Source organism: Henckelia pumila, chromosome 4 (assembly GCF_033568475.1).
Source record: "Henckelia pumila isolate YLH828 chromosome 4, ASM3356847v2, whole genome shotgun sequence".
NCBI lineage: Eukaryota > Viridiplantae > Streptophyta > Magnoliopsida > Lamiales > Gesneriaceae > Henckelia > Henckelia pumila.
This window is the reverse complement of record NC_133123.1, coordinates 138188766-138209061: the sequence shown is the minus strand read 5'-3', so window position 1 is coordinate 138209061 and position 20296 is coordinate 138188766. Positions and strand designations below refer to the sequence as shown.

General features: G+C 34.8%; 4 protein-coding genes across 8 annotated transcripts in view; 3 read left to right on the top strand and 1 right to left on the bottom strand.

The window, feature by feature from the left end:
- Positions 1–347, top strand: part of LOC140867175 (uncharacterized) — a 1762-nt gene extending 1415 nt beyond the window's left edge. The window contains exon 3 of the mRNA XM_073272252.1: positions 1–347. This exon is cut by the window's left edge and continues 369 nt beyond it. The gene's annotated coding sequence lies outside the window, so the exon portion shown is untranslated.
- Positions 348–3058: 2711 nt separating this feature from the next.
- LOC140863086 (vacuolar protein sorting-associated protein 45 homolog) lies at positions 3059–8522 on the bottom strand. Of its 2 annotated transcripts, XR_012143830.1 has the most exons (14): positions 8263–8522; positions 7575–7776; positions 7316–7395; positions 6930–7157; positions 6639–6764; positions 6458–6538; positions 6232–6373; positions 5937–6115; positions 4959–5114; positions 4262–4369; positions 4059–4180; positions 3819–3950; positions 3487–3603; positions 3059–3359 (listed from the first exon to the last, which is right to left on the bottom strand). XR_012143830.1 is itself a non-coding variant. In XM_073266236.1 (13 exons), exons 1-13 carry the CDS (start codon positions 8350–8352, stop codon positions 3543–3545), a joined length of 1707 nt encoding a protein of 568 aa, XP_073122337.1. In that variant the 5' UTR covers positions 8353–8522; the 3' UTR covers positions 3059–3542. The 2 variants fall into 2 exon arrangements, 1 of the variants encoding a protein (XP_073122337.1); XM_073266236.1 differs by having other exon boundaries at positions 3059–3603.
- A 1768-nt stretch (positions 8523–10290) lies between these two features.
- On the top strand, positions 10291–15600 carry LOC140864289 (zinc finger CCCH domain-containing protein 55-like). Of its 4 annotated transcripts, none has more exons than XM_073268377.1 (5): positions 10291–10439; positions 10536–10600; positions 11610–12018; positions 12397–14683; positions 15311–15600. In XM_073268377.1, the coding sequence occupies exons 3-5, from the start codon at positions 11633–11635 to the stop codon at positions 15344–15346; spliced, it is 2709 nt and encodes a 902-aa protein (XP_073124478.1). In that variant the 5' UTR covers positions 10291–10439; positions 10536–10600; positions 11610–11632; the 3' UTR covers positions 15347–15600. The 4 variants fall into 4 exon arrangements, with proteins under 4 accessions (XP_073124478.1, XP_073124477.1, XP_073124476.1 ...); XM_073268376.1 differs by having other exon boundaries at positions 10536–11346; XM_073268375.1 differs by having other exon boundaries at positions 10536–11346; positions 11445–12018.
- An 884-nt stretch (positions 15601–16484) lies between these two features.
- Positions 16485–18946, top strand: LOC140866597 (uncharacterized). Its single transcript, XM_073271623.1, has 5 exons — positions 16485–16762; positions 16968–17032; positions 17150–17325; positions 18165–18273; positions 18424–18946. The coding sequence occupies exons 1-5, from the start codon at positions 16504–16506 to the stop codon at positions 18730–18732; spliced, it is 918 nt and encodes a 305-aa protein (XP_073127724.1). The 5' UTR covers positions 16485–16503; the 3' UTR covers positions 18733–18946.
- The last annotated feature ends 1350 nt before the right edge of the window (positions 18947–20296 follow it).

Genomic DNA, 20296 nt, shown 5'->3' with positions numbered 1-20296 from the left:
TGCATGATTTTGTTCAAGTTGATCATGAGCAACTTGGAACCTACAATTCTTAACCATGCATCTTAGTTTTATATATTGTGATCAGTCCCCGATTACAGGACCTATATATGTCGTGTGGTTCCTAGAATTATGTGAAAATTTTAATCTGAAACTGTTTATAATATATAGTCCTTTGGCAACGTTCAATTAATTGTTAATATATAAGTTCTAGAAATGAGATATGTCCAGGCCATTTTTTCAATAATTACATGGCCATTTATGTTGACTTTGAAGGATTTTTCGTTGTATAGCTCTCCTCCTAGCTATTCTTCTTATTGTTGATTTCTTGAAATTAATTTGTAGTTGATTTATTATGTACCTACTGTAATTTTTCAGGTTATTACTTATTAGTGTCGAATCAAATAATTTTCTTTCTTTTTTCGCTTTTTTTTGTTTAATTTGCTCTAAATAATATTATATATATGTTCTTCTTCATCGGTAATTTATTGGTCTATAATGGCGTATTGGCGTCTATCGTTATAATTACAAATAGTTGATTACATCATTTACATGCCAGCAGTAGTTAAGATATTGAATGACGGGTTCGATTTTCTTGTGTAACTTATTTTTATTGGTGGCGTATTAGTATCGTTTGGTGATAAATAATACAAAGATAAGTAATATAATGTAATAAATTAAATAAAAAATGATTGTTATTATAGTATTTGTTTTGATTGATAGATTATAGTTTGATTGATTAGATTTTAGATAAAATGATAAATTATCATTTTGTTATTTTAACGATTAATAAAATATGAATAATATTATTTATAAAGGGTGATATAGTAATTTAAATTCAACGATTTAATTGATGTAAGGTAAATAATTAGTAGATAGATAAATAATATGAAAAGAAGAACGTGAGATTGAATAATATAAGTTATACATAGACCATAGTTAATATATGCATGTTTATTGCGATTTATTTTAAAACTATAATTTTTTTCGTCAAAAACTATAATATTTTTTAATATTATAAAAACTCAAAATCTGAAATTGCAATTCATTAATATATGCACGGTCGTGCGACACGAGTCTCAATCAATTGAAAAATTATCAATTAAAGACTATGATGGGAAGGGGTTACGAGAAAATATTTTTGGAACTTATCATCAAATCAAACGCGGAAAAAATGTTATAGGATTTAGGGCTTCCGATATTAACACGGAGACAAGTTAATTGGGGCCAAACGCGGGTTCATATATAAATGTCTTTTAGGGTCCAATGGATAAACTACATGATATCTACAGATTTATATATACTAGTATATATCAAACTTTAGATCAAGCGTCTCGTGTTTATACGGTTCGTTTTTGCGTACATATTTGCTCAGTTCATTTTTTTTATTACATAATTGTAGAAAATAAAAAAATATTAAATCATTTTTTTTTAAAAAAAGAGATCACACCAACTATTCTATTATGAAAGTTTCTACTAACAGTTATATTGTTATTTCTTATTATTTTTAATTTTCACATTATCTATACTATTTATTAAGGAAGAGTACCTTAATTGATCTTGGTATGCTCAACCTCAAATTGGAAAAAAAAAAAAAAAAAAAAAAAAACTCATAAAAGTATCAAATTACGAAAAATGCATATCATATTAAAATAAAATACTTTAAAAAATAAATATTATATCATATACACACAACACATTATAATATTTATATATTACGTTATACGCAATGCGTGTGCATTATCGCTAGTTTGAATTATTGTAGCTTATAAACCAAAATATCTCTTTTGTTTTAAGTTAAAATTTTAATATCAACCTTGAATTCGATCGCATACATATTCCTCTTCTTCAATTGAGATGTTAATTTCACACGAATATTTTTGTTGTAACTTACATCATTGTTTCTTGTTAATATTCTTGAGTCCACACTCGTTGAATAAGTCTACCGCAGCCACGGTTTTTTTGTTACTGTTCAACTAAATTAGACTCGATGAATTATATATATATATATATATATATATATATATATATATATATATATATATATTTGTTTTGATGAATCAGGAGCCATTTTTCCACTTGACGTTTGATCTAAAGTTTGAATTTTCGGACATTTTTCCCATGAAAAAACGAGAAAGAAATCTTGGTATTGGTCTTAATCATGATAATCTTACTGCCTTTTTTTGTTAATTAATTAATTACATTTAACTTGAATTCTTGGCCTGACAAACTTACATTAAATGATCAGATGGGCAAATAGGAACGAATGACCTGAATTCTCGGTAGCCAAGAACACCAGTCGCCGAGCTTCAAGTGTAAAATAGATTAAATTTCTAGTCTTTTTTTGTGCAAATGAAAATATTACTAAAAGACAAATAACTTGCCTTCAAAAAAAAAGAAAAAGAAAATATTACTAAAAGTTGTAGTTATTTAATAACTACAATTATTTCTCAAAAAGACAAATAACTTGGAGTTGTTAAGAGCAAAAGACAAGAAATCTCTTTCACAACACACGATGAGACTTTGCCATGAGCCCAAAATCTAATATTATCAATTAATTTTTCTATACAATTTGGCTTATCGTTGGGACTACTTTGATAATGATTGTTGATAAATTATAATAATGTAGCTTGTGATATATGCCGTAACATCATTATCTTATAATTAATTTAATTAAATTCCACGGTGTGAATCAATCAATTGCCATAACGTGTCTAACGCAGATTACCAGGAAGGTGTCTGAATTTAGGGCTTTATACTACTTTTCTGTTGCCAAATATTATGGGTGGTAGCTAAATTATAAGCCCGTTTGATTCGCAGATCAACGTACAAAAAAAAAAAGGTGTCTGAATTTAGGGCTTTATACTACTTTAACGCGTTGAAAATTTGAACATATCCATCCAAATTCCAAACACACAACACATGACAGCGACTGGGGCGTGTAAAAGAAGTATCATCAAACCACATATGCCTGTAGGCCAAATACGTATATCATATTTCGGAGACTTATTATTTTGTGTTTATATTACAGCTAAAGACGAATTTGAAACAATGAAAAAGGTAAGAAAATCAAAATAATGAAGCTATTTAAGTATTTTGTGAATGGTAAAATACAGCCAACAAAGTCATACAGTTTACCAAGCACAAGATTTTGAGTCCATCTAAAAGGACGCGTGACATTTTGAATGGCATCTTCCGACAAATAGTTGGAGAAGAAACAAGCACCTGTTACACGAAAACCTTCTTGCACAAATAAAAACCAGATATTCTGCAAAATACGAGCACCTCGAAATGGTTTTCCGAAGAATGTCCACCTCCGAATCGGGTAACTTTGTCTAATAAACTTGATTTTGGCTGGACCTCTGCCGAGCATAGTGATATCTCGATTAACCGAAAAACAAAATAGTAGATGTCATCATCAATTTATGTAACAAGCGTGTGTGGTTTTGATACAAGAATTTCACCGTCAGTAGCTGGAGTATGTGTGACCTTGAAAATTTTAATCCTTTGAATATTACAAAAGTTGAGGCCAAAGTAGACGAATTTCAAACTACCCCCGTGTTGCTTCGAGCAATTCTTTGAGCTTCTTCAAGATCCTTCAGAAACCTACATTTTTTACCACGGAAAAATTTAAGGCCGGATGTGTAGGGCTTTGAGATATAGCTCCCATGGTTTTCATATGAAATTTTATTGCTAGTATCGTGAGCAGGCTAGATAAAGTAAAATTTCGAGCATAATTTGTAAGCGTGTGGATACTAGAATTTCTTTGAGAGGGTAACTTAATATATTTATTCAGTTATATTATATTATGTTAATGATACCTTTTCGAATTGAGAACTGCAGTACCACCCAGAATGAAACGAATCCCAGAATTTGTGGAATTCAGTAAGGCAACGGAACGTGCCTCCTCGTAAGTAGTCCCGCCAACAATGAAAATTACCACCTCCTGAGGCCTGAAATAAGATAAAGCTGTATAGATTTAGAATACAGTAACTAACAACATATATGTTAATGAACTTTAGTCATGCAGCTTCAGACAAGGAACATCGTTTAAATCCCACCTGGCTTGCTGGAAGTGATTTCCAACGTAGGGGTAATCTACATCTCTCAGACGCCCTTTGACAATGCTCTCCATAGTCTGGAATAGCAGAGGCTGATGCTGAGTATAAACGTTCTCCACCCCCTGAACATGCATGACAATTTATCTTCAGAATGTTCAAACTTCTTTTTAATTGAAGGAAGACAGAGAGATTTGTAGACCAACTTTGAGGCCACGAGCCATGTTAAGGGCATAATTTAGAAGATCCCGGTTTCCATAAAGATCCCCAGTTCTCTTGTCAACTCCAGCTTGCTTGAGCAGGAATTGCACAAGCTGTCAAACAAACATAGAAAGGGTAATGCTATTTTTTAGAACAATTGACTGGAAAAAAGTATATTTTTTTCCTGCCTAATTGAGCCCCAGGGAGATGCAGGCTCACGTGCTAAATCTTAAAATCATACCAAGATAACACGAGCACTCAAATGTAAAGTAAAACAAGAAATAACCCAGGAGATAGTATCCAAAACATTTCTTAAAGCATATGAAAGGAAAAAAAAAACAATTTTGAATAGAATATTTCAGGAAGGTTTGACTGACAAAACAATCCAGTAGGTTCAACTCAACAAGAAGGATGATACAAAACTCCTGCTGAAGATCGAACCCATGCAACAGTGCGAAGCCCATGTTGATGAAGTTTATGTAATGAAATGATACAACCCAATAAAAGATGTTGCACTGGTGAATTGAAATTAAAAGAAATTCCCAACAACAAGCCACTCCAATCCCACACCCCAGAAAAAGAAAAAAACATGGTATACAAGTAGGCAATGGAAAAGGATATGGAGGACAGACAATGTAGCAATTTTCCACTCATCGCCCTGCAGCAAATGAAAGTCAAGAGTAAATAACATATGAGACGTACCCCAGGCTTATACTTTGGAGACCGTGACGCCAATTTATTGAATAACTGCATCAGTTGGACGGGACTATCCTTCTCATATCTTAAAGCATATAGCATGACAAGCCGTAAACGGTCAATGTCAGAGACACTTTCATTATTTAAAAGATTGGTGACAGCCTGCACAGAAACACACAGCAGAAGACAATCATGTACACACTTGTCTATGATTTAAAACATTATGATGACTCATGAAACAGGAGATATATTTTCCTGAGAACAGTGCAGACACCAAAATAGGACATCTGTTTACTTCAACAGTAACTGGAAACACTGATTTCATCAGACTACCACTGAAACCATCTTGACACCGATTAAGAAAAAAATGGATAATTTTAAAATCTAAAACACACGACCAACAAAATTGTATGTACAACCATCTTTCGTGATGTTTATAATCATCACAACAACATTCGAATAACTCTCCACATGAATACCAAATGGTTCTCCCAGGAGGGATTAAACAGAAAATCAAAATAATAAAGGTTAAAATGATTATCATTTTAGGCTTGCCTGGGAACCTTGATAATCGACAGACAGCATTCATATGTTACATGATTAGAACTTTGGACCATGCGTGAAATGAACATGAGCAATCTGGAATCCAGGCGCAATTTTTTATTTAAATAGATCAGGTGCAATCTTTTATTTTAATAGATTGGTTTTCCTTAGTTAATTTCTCGTGAACTTCTTTTGATTAAATTCAAGAACTGGTTTACGCGGCAACATTGGTATGCCACTCACCAGGTTCTCAGGTACAACTTATCCACGAATATTAGAGACTTAGCCAGTTCTGCTTAACATACTCTGTAATTTTTTGCCCGTATTTGATCTTATACTTATGGTTTGTTTCAAGGAATAATAAGTACATCATATGAATTCAATTATTTTTAGCGGTCATTAAAACACGGCACCTTTACTACCAGCCAAATTTCATGGTACCTCAAATGCTGCCCCTTGCCCACCATTGCAAGCCAGTTCTTGTTCTGTTTGTGAAACAAGCATTAGTTTCCTTTCCTCCACAATTCTGCTCATTTCTGTGACCAAGGTCACATGCTTGGAAACATTGCCGTGCATTTTTCTGTATTCTGGGTAGTTGTCAACAAATTTAGCCATGTCCTCTGCACAAATTCTAATTAATCAATATATGTGAAGGTGTAATGGCTGCCAAAAATTAAAGGAGTGCACACACAAAACATAAGATTGAAGATCGTGCCGGAAAATATGGAGTAATAACCTATTGTTTGAATACTCTGATTGCTTTTTGAAACTTGTTGGAAATCATCCACCATTTTTTTAATATTCATGCCAATATCTCCAAAATTCTCATATATATTGGCTTTAAAAAAGGCATCTTGCTCAGAGGACAGCACGACCTCCTGAAAGTAGAATTTACCACCTAAAGGTCAAGTTCCATGCTTGTATTAGAATAAAACTACATACGGCATGAAAAGGAACACAACCTGTTGGTCCTTTGGGAACTTCCCAATATTTCTGAGATCTACCTTATTGTCCTGAATACCTATAAGTTCATGAACCATTGCCTACAGATGATAATTGTAAAAAAGTTACGATAGTACACCTCTCAGTTATTAACAAAAGGTAAAGAAAAGGTAATCCCCTTCTAAAAAGAAAGAGCATAACCTGATATGTCCATTGATTGAGAAGAGGAGTAACTGGGTCATCCCTCCTATCCACAATTAGCAACAATGGGGAAACTTCAGCTCGTCTAAAATCAAAAAGACCACTTTCCTGCTGGTACATCAGCTTCTGTTGTTCGCAGGTATGAGAAGCTAAAATCAGTTAAGGAAAAAGTTTTCTAAAACATATTCAACACAATTTAACCAATATAAATCAGTAAATACATGATAAACCAAGGAAATAATTGATTCATAAATTATGCTCAAAGAAGCTACGAGGTAGTTCAATTCTTACCAATGCTTCTTGTGCTATCCTTTTTGAAACATCAGAAGTTCGTGAATATCGAATAATGGGCCTTCGTTTCAGAGCCAGGAAGATGGCCGCGATTCCATCAACTGCTCTATCACAAAAATGTTGTAAACTTGATGGATCCACAACAGCTGGGAGCATGTACATGTGGTTTGAAATCATATTAAATGTGAAATGATAGGCATCAACAGCAACAAAGTCTGCATAGAACTCCTGAAGATCGAACAACCAGAAGCAATGTACACCCATGAAACTCAAAGCCATTGGACCCTCTAGAATCAATAATTAATCTTCAACCAATAGAGATGTAGTTTACATATTTCCAGCCAACTAACTTCCCAATAGATTAAAGCAAGAAAAAGACAAGTTACCTGCACTTGATGAACAACTTCGTGTTCATCTGAATCCGCTAAGTTATGAAGCTGAGTGTCTTTCAACATGTTGGAAAAGACTGAACAACATAAAAAAAATCAAGGAACTTCAACCACTCGTTCAATTGCGCCTTTGGTAAAAGTTGTTTGCCCTTAAGGATATCACAACTTAAATTCCAATATTGACAAACGGTAAAAACTGAAGAAACTGAAGATATTTATATAACACATTAATATAATAAATAAATAGATATCTTACAGAGGTGATATTCCCCAAATCTAGGAGTAGCCAGCTGACGCCTAATGTGTTGAATATTTTCGGAAGTTGGACGAAGAAAATAAACAGCTTTAAGGTGTGACATGGGTTCCTTTGACATGGAAATGGAATCCACGAGTTCCACCAGAAACACTTCTTTTTGTAAAAGCTCTGATTGTGAATATACAACACTTACAATGCTAACCTGCAATTCGTTACAGAACCCAAAATATATAAACAACACACCATGGGCTAGGAGAACATTACTGAATTGCGCTGAAATATGAAGATAAAAGAGACAGACTTCCATATTGCATACATACTTCGATCAGCTCATCAAGCTTAATGTTTGTTTAAAATTTGTTTCCTTGCACATTATACGGAAATCGAGAAAAAGAATCCAAGTTCCAAATCACAAACTGTCATTGGTTAATTACGCCCATTTCCAGCATACATGATACAACTACTAAATAATTTCCTCCACACATAAGCACTCAGCCAATACTCACACTTTAATCGTAATTCACCATGAATCAAGTCATTAAAAGCTAATTTCAATGAAATGCGTGACCATAAGCTGCCCCTTAAATAACCCTTAAATAATCGAGAGCTAAATAATTCACTAAAACCAAATAATGAATATAAAAGGCGCAACTGAGCGATAAACAGCACGAACAGAAGAAATAATCACCGTATGAGAGTCTAAAACTATAACTTTCATTCCCGAAATATCTTGTAACATGCGATTGATGTAGTCTCGAGCCACCGTAATCAGCACCATTTTTGCCAATTCATACAATCGAAATGCCCTGTATTGCGATCTGATGAAGCGTATGCAACGATCTTGGGTGAGGTTTAAATCAATGACAATGTTTAGAGAAGAGAGAGCTGCAGACGGAAGACCACGGGAACGAAGGAAGAATAGTTGTCGAAGGGTAGCACACGATGTCGTTTTAACATTGTCGGTCACATATGGGAGCGTGTGCAATCTCAGAAAAAATAATCGAACCGAGCCGATTTTTTTCCCCACAATCGAACCGACTTGACAGATTTTATAAAAAAAAAAAAAAACTTTTTACCGAATTTTAAATAAAAAACCAAAATGAACCAATTGATTTAGTCAATATTTTTTTAAAATTAAAACCGAATTTCTGAATAATTCGGCTAACAAAATTTATTAAAGATATCGTCTCACATAAGATTTTGTGTTCTGAATAATCAACTCGATTGACTGTTAATTCGTTTAGCCAAATTAATGTTCACTCCTATCTCTCACTCTTACGACTTAAATATAATATATGCATAAAATCGCCCACAGAGGTATAGACGAGTTGGTAAGGCCTAAGTTGACGTGGGAATAAATTTTCCAACGTTGCTGGTTCGATCCCCGTGTGGAGCATATTTCGTACTGAAATATTAATGTGGGGTATGCTCTGGGATTGGTCATGTTGTTCCCTTCCTCAGGTCTCTGCCGCTCGTGCACATATCTCGATTTAACCCCCGCATGAGCCAATGAGCCTCTGATTCATGTGAGATGAAGTCCCCTTCGAGGTCAACCCTTTAAAATATATGTATAAAGTCTTACATTACACTCATATTCAAAGTAAAAACTTATGCTTTAAGTTTATTGAAAGTGAACCAAATTTTTTGTTTAAAAAAACCGAAGGAAATAATTTTTACTAAATGAATAAATCAAAGCTAGTACAAATTAAACAAAATAACTTTCCATTTTTTAAAAAAAATTTACAAGTTTTCGTAAGGTACAAAATAAAGCCAAAATCATGTCGAGCCATATAACCTATATCAATTTAAGGCCCCGTTTGGATTTGGTAGACATTTTTTTTTAAAAAAAAACACTTTTTAAAGCTATAATTTTTTGCTTTTGAAAAAGCTCTAATTTTGACTTAAAAAAGTGCTTATTTAAGCACTTTTATGGTCAACCAAACACTTTATTAAATGAAAAGCACTTTAAAAAATGCTTTTTTGGTCAAGCTTTTGAAACCAAACGGGGCCTAAATTTGATAATCATACGAGTCAATACACTTTTGCTCTAAATTTATTGAGAGTTGAAGAAAAAAAAAAAAGAAGAACCAAAATTAATATCAAATGAAGAAATCAAGTCTAGTACAAAACTAAACAATCTTTCATTTTCCAATTAACAAGTGTTCGTAATCCGCCAAAGAAAATAGCTAAAACTACGTCGAGTTACAAGTTATCTCAATTTTAATTTGTCAACTATATTGAGATAATATATATTTTTTTATTGAAATCAGAAATTTAACATATTAATAGAAATATACGCTATTAAAAGAACCAATAATGTATTTTTGGACGACTATGAATTTCTATATATTTTTTTTCTTTCAAAAGTTTTTATGAGATTATATCACGAACTAATTTTATAAAATGAATTTTTGATTCGACTCAACTCATAAAAAATAAGATCAAATTAACACGTCTCACGAACATAAATCCATGAAATTATTATACAAAATAAATAGCCTGTTTTTTTAATACTGAATTTCTACCATATAATATAACGTTGTGAATTATATTTTTGTGATTACGTACATATATCAATGAAATTGATAAATTACTAAATTAGTGTCACCTAAAAAAAAAATCAATTAGTAACATCTGACGTTATTTGTGACGTCATGCGATTCACCGTACAGACAGATCGTAATTACTCTTGCCAGATTACTTTCATCTTAACGCACACCTCGGAGCATCAACTCCAATTATCGCAAATCACCACTCCATTGTGAAAACCTAGTCCCTCTTTCTTTTATTTTTTTTTTCCTGTAATTTTTCATTCGCTCAGCATCAATCACTCGCGTGGGCGGGCTTGGTCGACTCAGTTTAAAGGTTGGCCTTTTCCGTTTTTTTTTTTCCCTTGTTTCTTGACCCTCTCCGTTTATGTAATTTAGGGTTTCATTATGTCCTTTTTCTTGGAAAAATTAGTGTGAAGGAGATCGTAAATCTTGAAGGAAGATTGCCCTTTTCTGTTGGCGTCGAGTGCTGCTGAAGTTGGTGTTCAATTTAGTTAAACATTTACGGAAGCCTGTTGCATCATGTGTTGCTTACTGTTAATAGTGACGAACATCTTTCCTTCTTTTTCTTTGTTTCAATGATATTCGGTACTGAATTGTGGCTGCACTTCTACGAAGTAACAATCTTTAGTTAGTATATAGGCGCATCTATGTAAATGGAGAGCAGCTCGGGATATACTGGATTTTTCAATAAATTTGTTTGGCTGCGCAATTAAGTGAGACTTGCTTTTGTGTGGTGAAGATGAATTTTCCCAATGGCATGAGTTTGAGGGTTCTTGCTGTTTTTGTGTTTGTTCTGATTGATAAGAATGCGATTCTAGATTCTGAGAACAGTTTGAGGGTTCTTGCTATTTTTTTCCTGATTGATGAGAATGCGATTCTTAGAAGTGAGAAGCCATGTAGCTTAGTGATAGTCATTTTTATGTAAACTCAGGGTAAACTTTTGATTTTTTTTTTTTGGATATATTATGCTTGAGTAGTTTTTGCCCTCATTGATTTGGGGTGGCACAAGGCTATTGCGTACGTAGAGTTAAGTGGTTGTGGCATATGATGACACTTCTGGGCTAAGTTTTCATGTTTTATACTATTTAGAGTCAGTTTGTCAGTTTGTGAAGAGTCATATTGGTTAAGGATTGGAAGTTTTAATCTTTTAACGATCTCTTAAACTATTCACTTCTGTACCATCGCTCCAGTCTTATGGAAACTCAAGTATTTCGAAACTGGTTAGTGGTTTGACTTCTCTTTGTAGTCGCAGTTATGCTTTACAATCAACTTTTGTGCCTAGACTAGTATTGGTAAATTTTAGTTATTTATTCTTCAGGTTACCTTTATATAACATCAAAAAATTTGTACGGCTATTCCTTTCTTGGCAGACATGACTGCAAATGTGCTTCAACAAGCTTGTGATGGAGATTTTTAAAAAAGCTACTTTTGTTGGTGAGCTTTTTGACTGATTCTGCTGCGCACATTTATATTAATATTGCAGGAATTAGTTGGTGTAAGTTCCCTATGAGTGAAAGGAGAAAACGTAAATCATTTTGGGATACGGAAGAAGAGGCCAAACACCTGCCAGGTATGAATGAGTCTAATTCTTGGCCTGGAAAGGAACGCCATTGTAATTATGATGACAGGCGTTATCACGGATTGTCTTCATCCGGAACATCTTCCATACAAAAGTCTCTGGATAATTCTGGACGAGCTTCTTGGGAAAGTAATGAAGAATACCCAACTGTACTAATGGGTGATGGTTTTGTCAAAAGACGACAAGATGCTTCGGAAGCTAAGGAAATAGGTGGGGTTAGCAGATATTTCAAGAACATGTCTCCAGGATTTGATGGAATGGAAAGGCGTAACTGTAACAACAGTTTTGAAGATGATCGAAGCCATTCACGTAGGTATGTTACAGTACATCTTGTTTTGCCATTATTGAAGTAAATAATTGATGATTGTGTGATGTTGATGTAGAGAGTTTTCTTTAAATCAATTTGTGTTTGTATTAATTATTGTAATGTTGTGCTCCCCATACCATATATATTGTCGTTGGAAATTGGAATACTTTAGAACAATATGCTCCTATCCAAAATCTGAAATGTTACATGTAACCATAAAATAGTGAATAGCAGGAGGCTTTCAATTTTTGTTTGCTCTCCACGGCAATGAATTATTTTGAACTTCTGTATCGTTTATGCTCTTATTTAGCCGAAAAATACAAGTCATGTTCCATGTTGCTGATCTCGGATTGAAGTGATTATTCTTTTACTGTTATTAAATAGGTACCCTGCAAGAGGCAGAAGCCCGAGCAGAGGCAGGACAAGTGGCAGGAGTCGAAGTAGGAGCTTGAGCAGGGGTAGAGGTAGGGAAAGGGAGCGGGGGAGAGGCTGGAGCAGGAGTAGAAGCAGAAGTAATGACAGTGCAAGGGGTCAAAGCAGAAGTCGTAGTCCAATCGAAGATTATAGACGCCAGTCTTATGGATGGAGTGACAGAACAAGAGGCCCGGATAAATCATCTCAAAATTGTAGAGACTTTGTCGCAGGAAGTTGCAGGAGAGGCAGCCAATGTAGATTTCTTCATCCTAGTAATATAAGCCATAGGGATGGGGATCGCTTGGAAGATGACCCTGCAGAAAGTTGGAGAAATAAAGTAGATCGAATCCGTACTTCAAAACATGCTTACAGTAGAGGTCCTGAATATGAAATGCATGATGATGATTCTGAACCTAATCGTCGAAAGGATGAGCAGTTCTTAACCAAAAATAGAGATGGATTCCCCTGCAAGGACTTCATTAGGGGGAATTGTCGCTGGGCAGATTCTTGCAGATTTTCTCATCATTCTGCTTCTGGTGAGAGTTTTGGCAAAAGTTTCAATGTGAGATCTTTTGACAAGGACAGCGGTCATCGGTCGAACCAATACGAGAAACCCATCTGCAAATTTTTTGCTGCAGGGAAGTGTGATAGGAATAATTGCAGGTTTTCTCATGAAGTCATTAACATAGGCAGTTTGCATGACAAGAGCAACTGGTCGGATGATGTTATGAGAGTCTCGGATGCTGTGAACACTGTTGGTTGGGGTGAAAAGAATTTAGCAGACATAAAAAGTACTGGTGATGTTAGCAATGAAATGGGCAATGGGATTGAAAATGAGGACAAAACTTGGGGAGTACTGGATTGGAAAGAGAGACCTTCGAATAGAGAGAAACGAACTTCTCCTCCCAGGGAATGTAGCAGTCATGACCAAGACATAGGCTATACTGAATCTTTGGTTAAGGCCAGTGTAGCAAACAAACTAGAACAACTCATCTTACACAACTCTCAGTTGCAAAACCAGGATGAATTTTTGAATGTCCAACAAGAGAATTCACTGCAGGGACATCACAGTTTCTCTGTCAAACCCTTGCAACAGAATGCTTCATCCACTTCACATATTCAACAGCAGCATCCAGAAATGTTACACAATGATATTGTGAATCAGTTTGTCTCCGGTGTTCTTGATGGGGTAAAGAACTCCCAAAAAACCACTCATACTGATTTTTTCTCGGGGCAAAGCTTGAATGAAATGGGTGAAAGAATGTTTCTTGGGCATTCTTCAATTTCAAATGAAACTATAAGAGGGCGGAATATGCTCTATCCTATGCTATCAAATGAAGTTGTTGCCGACTTGAATCTGCCCGAGACGAAGATAGCCGTGCCTTTGAATTTGCAAGCTGAGATGCAGAACCATCAGAAAGCTATTAAATCCCCTAAAATGTCAGAATCAAAAGTCCTTCAATTTTTTCCAAATTTGTTGACCAGTGAGCACTCTACTCGAGCGACGAACACTCCAGTTGTTATCCCTGAACAACCAGTTGGTCATGTGACTGAAAATCCTGCTACATTTTTGGGACACAGATTTGTGAATGAACAAGCACAAGCATATCAAAGCATTGATCCCCCCAATTCTAGTGGGGTGATGCCTTCTTTTTCTGATACCTGGGGTCATGTCCCCCTTGTAAATACAATAAATGCACAAATGAGTCCTGTCGCGGTTTCCCACGATATGTTTAATCCCTTGGAAAATGGAACGGATGCTATCGAGCTCAGCAATCGTTGTTTAGTCACGGGAACTGAACAGAATAGTCAGAAACATATGAAGCAATCATCTCCTTTATCTGTTGGCATGAAAGTTGATAATTTGGGGGTGAATCATCGAGAACATGTGACGTTGAAGCAAGATGAAGTAACTGCCAAACCAGAAAATGAAGCCCTTGGTGAGCAAAGCAAAGAAGATAAAGAGAACAAGGCATCAGAAACTCTGGATGGCCATGGGAAAAATGAAGGGGGAAATGCTACAAAGGATGAAAAGGGAATGCGTTTATTTAAAAATTCTCTTGTAGAATTTGTGAAGGAGATATTGAAGCCTACATGGAAGGAAGGTCGAATGAGTCGGGAGGCTCATAAAACAGTAGTGAAAAAGGTGGTTGACAAAGTGACTGGTACAATTCAAGCTGATCATGTTCCAAAGACACAGGAAAAAGTCGAACATTATTTGTCATGCTCTAAACCGAAAATCACCAAACTTGTGCAGGTTAGTCCTTGCCATCTACTCCTGAACAGTTCTATGTGTGGTCATTTCGAAGCAAAAACTTGGTCAGCCTGATCGATAAATTTTTTTTGGCACACATTTTTAATTATGGTCTTTCCCTGTTCCCTCTTGCTGCTGTGACCTAAATAGAAAATGTGCATAACCCTAAACACATTACAAAAGGTAAAAGGGGGCATGGGCATTTCGAACTTTATTGTTCCCCTCACGAGTCACTTTATCTTCCAATGAAATATCTCTTTCCTTTAACATTGCCCTATGAAATTCACTCCGTGAGTCAAAATGGCCGGTGTTGCATACAGTATTTGACTCGTTCTTCTGGCATGTTACATACACAGTATCTGGTTTTTATCATACGTGATGAGGTTGCCTAAAATCCTCTCTATTCAGCCAACCCCTAAATTGTGTAGTGGCATAAACTTGTCCGAATGAGGTAGATGAATTGGTTCAAAATCATGTTGAAGGCAAAAGTCCCCACCCCAATGTGATATAGAAAATCTTCTCCATTTACTTGTATTCGAGTGTTTTCTCCTCTTTGACCATAAGCCAACACCTTATTTGTTCAGTCTGGTGTTTCACATGATAATACTCTTTACTGTTGTCATTCTGCAGGCATACGTGGAGCGCTGTCGAAAGACGGAGTCTTGAATTGAATGTTGAACCCTTCATCTGTTATTATATAATAAGTACCAGTTTTGGCATGGAATTTTTGATCCAGTAGTCAATATATTGCGCACTTGCATGATTTTTATCCTCGGTGTTTCTGGGATTGCACATTCATTCCAGGAAAATATTTGGTGGAACTCTCAAGTCTTAACACCTGTTAACAGTATGTGTAATATGAGTTAACTCTTAGCGGATGTTAGCTTTCTTGATTTTATTTTCAAAGCGTGATTTAAAAAGAAAACAATCAATTTCAAAGCTTCTTGATATTTCATTATAATCCATGTTAATAATTGTTGGAGTAACGTTTAGTGCGGAGGATATTATTCATCATCTCGTCCTCGTATCAAAGAATAAGTCATATCGAAGACAATCAACCTCTGAACTTGAAAGATGCAGCAATTAACTTCCACATTCCAAATTACAACACAGTAATTGTAATATTTTCGTGATTACTATATTGAAGTACAATGATCATATCCAACAGTAGAATTTAATGCAATACTAAATTAATTGTTGTGAAAGAAAGATGAGTTGCGCATTCGGTAAAACGCTACAAAATACAAATGCCAGATTCAATTATACTTGGGGAATTATTTGCAATATGATAAGGTCTCAAAGTTGCTCCATCTAGGGGTTTCCACATAATTCATATTTTTTTCGTATTCGTTATTCTTCTCCTACACTTTTTTTATGGGTGTCTGAGAATTTTACTTTGTGGTTGGATCGATTTGTAATTCGTGAAACTACGAATCTTTAATAAAATTTTAAAATTTCCATAAAAAAAAAAAAAAAAGAAAGATGAGTTGATACTGGTTCAAAGAAATTTACACACCATCTAGATTTTTTTAATGCTATCCTTTTATTTTTCCGAAATTTTGTAAACTGTGGATTATTAGTGTGATATATGAAATTTAGTTGGTTGTTACCAAAAAAAAAAAAAAAAACTTGTATTATATATAATTTATTCATTTTTCTGAGAGAATATTTAATAATATTATCTGAGCCAAACATAAATGGATCAAAGAGTTTGGGCTGAGCAAGACACGGAGCCCACCAAATGAAATACCACGTAAGGGAAACCAGGCGACGTCGTTTTGATCCTGAAAGAATTCTCCACCAAGTCCATTCTGAAAACATCCATGAACTCTATTCATTCAACTCGCTTTCTTCTTAATTCTGCACCACAGAGACCACCCAGGGATTTTAGTCATATTTTTTCCTCATTTTGTCCCTCGATTTTCCTCAATAATTCTTCGAGGCCCTTCGTTGCTCTTGCGAAGAAGAAGAATCCCGAGTTCGAACCGATTATAAAGCCATCCACTGTCGAAGAGGTGTCCCTCCTTGATGATGATTATGAGGATATAGAAGATGATTCTTTTCTTGATGAGTTTGAAAATGGTGATTTGATTCATAATCATCCTCTCTTTAACCGAGCTGTTTGCTTTGAAATGTAGTGATTTTTTTGTTCTACTAGATTAATGCTTTCTTTTTTTTAGGCTCATTTTGGGTCTAATCTTGTTCTTTCATACAAAAGATAATTCCTTTTTTCAGATTTGTCGCTCAACACATGATTATATTTTGAGCGAATTTCTTGATTATGCAGAGGATATGGAAAATGACGAGGATTATTTTGAGGATGGGTATTTTGAAGAAGAGGCCGAACCTTCTGTATGTGTCGAACTACTTGTACTTTCTCTCATAATTGTATTCAGCTCTTTCCTTTTCGTGGGGTTTGATCGATTCTTTCAACCTTTTTATGTGGTAAAACTTTTTGAGAGCTTGTAGGCGGGAGATGGAGCTGGAGGAGGTGGGATATCATTAGCTGGTACTGGCTGGGATAAAAAAGCTCTAGAAATTGCTGAAGAAGTTGCCGTGTCATTTGATGGAGAACTGGCTATCTATGCTTTTAGGACTCTGTTAAATGGGAGTATCCAAGTTAGAATCGAGAGGCTCACAAATAAGTAAGAAACTACAATTCTTCTGATTATCCGGGATTCATTTTATTTTTATTTAATCTGGGTAGATGGAATAAAATAGATAGTGGGGTTTTTAATCAAGAACGAGTCATATCCTTTAGTGCGAACCTTGGTTGAGTGTTCCGGTAGCCATTTTGAAGTTATTATGATATTGCTTCATCACCAGTTTTTTCAGGTAGTGTTTTGAAGAGATTCTAGAAAGCATTTATTAGCTTTTCCTTTTTACAAAATTTTGAAATGGTGTGAAATTTTGTTAAGTAAATGCAGAGAAGTTGCTTCTATAAGCTCTCCCAAACACTCCCAAACACTAACTCAGTAGGTCAGGAGCATGTCTGTGACTGGAGTGTTTAGCCACTGTGCGAACAAGGAATAAGCTTTTATTGACAGCCCTACCTAGAGCAAACATTTTCACGAAATTTAACTTATGTTTCCAGGAAGTTACTAATCCAATGTCTGCCTTGCGAAATAATATGTAAATTCTGTTAAAAACAAAAAATAAGGTCAGTCATCATCATCTATGCCTCGAGGTCAACATCCAGAAGATCATCCTCTTGCATATTTATGTCTACTTCCCAGGCTAATTTTTTTCTCGTTTCAATATGCCCCGTGCTTTGTATCTTAATCCTAGTCCTCTTGTGGTAATTGCATATCCACCAATTACGAGTTTCATTCCCTATTTATTTTCCAGTAGTGTTTGGATGCTCGCTCTATGCTTACATTGCTTTGCTTGTGAAATTTCGGGTCTACAGTTTCTTAAGGCTGAATGCTTCCTTAAAAGCAATATTGTTGATGTAGGTAACATCTTTCGGTCATATGTTTCACAGGTCCGGTTCGCCCACTATGATGGACATTGAAAGTTTTTCAACTGAATTTAGAGCACGGCTCGATGAAGCAGAATCTGCTGGATCTATTCCTGAGAACATAGTGCTAGAGGTTATATTTATATATCTTATCTACCTTCTTATTTTGCTGTTATTACATCAATTAAATTGTGTAAAGCAATTATTCCCCAACAAGGTTATATTTTATGAGGCATGATGTATTGTATTTTACTCTGAACACTATTTGTTTGTTTGATTTTAGGTGTCATCTCCTGGTGTTGAAAGGGTGGTTAGAATTCCTCAAGATCTTGTCAGGTTTAAGGAGCGTAACATGTATGTACAATATGTTACTGAAGCAGCGGAGACTGGTTCTTCATCCGAGCATGATGGAATCTTCTGGCTTATATCTTTCGATTCAGAGGCTAACACTTGCATATGGGGCTTAGCAGATGTAAGAGTAAATAGAGAAAAATCAGGTAAAGGCCGGCCGCTCAGCAAAAAGCAGAAAGAGTGGCGACTCGAATTACCACTACATTGTCTGCGTCTGGTTCGGTTTTATTCTGAAATATGAACATCTTTGATGAGTAGAAAACTTGAAATGATCATTCCGTATAAGTTTTTACTCCAGGAATGTTCTGTTTTGATTACACAACAGCTGAAAGTTGTAATATCTCTTCAGCTCTATACATAAAATTTGATTATTTATTGTAATCTAGATGGTGTGATTGCTCATTCCATATAGGACGTAGTTGGTGTCACGTATGAAATTTTGTTAATATTTTCTTTGTCCCTTTCTGGAAGTCCTTATTTTGAAAAACAAGAGTTCTGGTATTTCTGTAAATTTGGGCTTCGATAAAAGAAAACAGTATCAAGTATTCAAAAACATAATGAGATTCAATAACCATTTATGTTGCAAATACAGCTAACAGTTTAGTCAAACAAGGTATATGATAGTTTCGGGAGAGACAATCATAGATAAATTTCCAAGTAAAGTTTCTATTAATGATTACGATGGTGAGTATTTGTGTGAGTACCGATTGATATGGTATTTACGGGAAAGTCTATGCTATCCCAAGGGCAGTGGGGGTAGCATAGGCTTTTTCAGTATTTACTTAGTGGATGCACGAGATGTTACGTCAGTTTATGCTTATAATGATTGTTTTATATCAAAATTATATATATATTTATTTATGTTGAAAAATATATTATTATTATTATGTTGAATATTGAATATTGAATGTTGAATATTGAGTTGTAAAATGTGGAAAATTAGTGTGTGATGATGTAAATGATGATGTTTTAATTTTTGGACTAATCTCAAATGTGGATCTATAAATAGGTCTTCATTTGTGATGAAAAATACAATTGAGTTGAGAGAAAAATATTATAAAGTGTAGAGTTTGATATATTTTGAGTTTTGAAGTTTTTACTTTTTACCATAAATTTTTACTTTTTCACAACACATCACATGATTATCACGAATTTTTATTCAACACATACTCGATTTTTTCTTATCCCAACGGTAACGAACGGCTAGTTTTCGCCCTATAAATATGTTCACTCAAACTCATTTTCAATCACACCAAATTCACTCTTTCTCTCAAAATAATTTCTCCTCAATTTTTCGAAGATGAAGATGATGGCATTTCTATAGCTATTTTTCATAACGATTATGATCATCATGCTCACGAGTTTTGTACTCACCAGCGATTTTTTACCACATACTTTTTCTCTATTTGTACACGCACTTGTAATCTTCGTTCTTCCATTATTTTGTATTGTCATATTAATGGAAATTAACTAATAAAATGCATTTTTATTTTTCTAGTATCACCATGTCAAATTTGGCAAAGATTGAATTCGCTGCGCTCGATATCACTGGAAAGAATTATATGTCATGGACTCTCGATGTAGAGATGCATCTTGAGTCATTGGGTGTAGTGACCCTTACCCGAATCACCTACTAAACAGAACTTAGGCATGCAATTAACTTAATTAAACAGATATCAGAATAAACTGCGAAAACATTACAAATACTACAATCCCAAGGCAAGGAATCTGTAAAAATCCAATTAGATTATACAACCATATCAAAAAGTTGTATCAATCCGATAACAACAGAAATAAAAACCTAA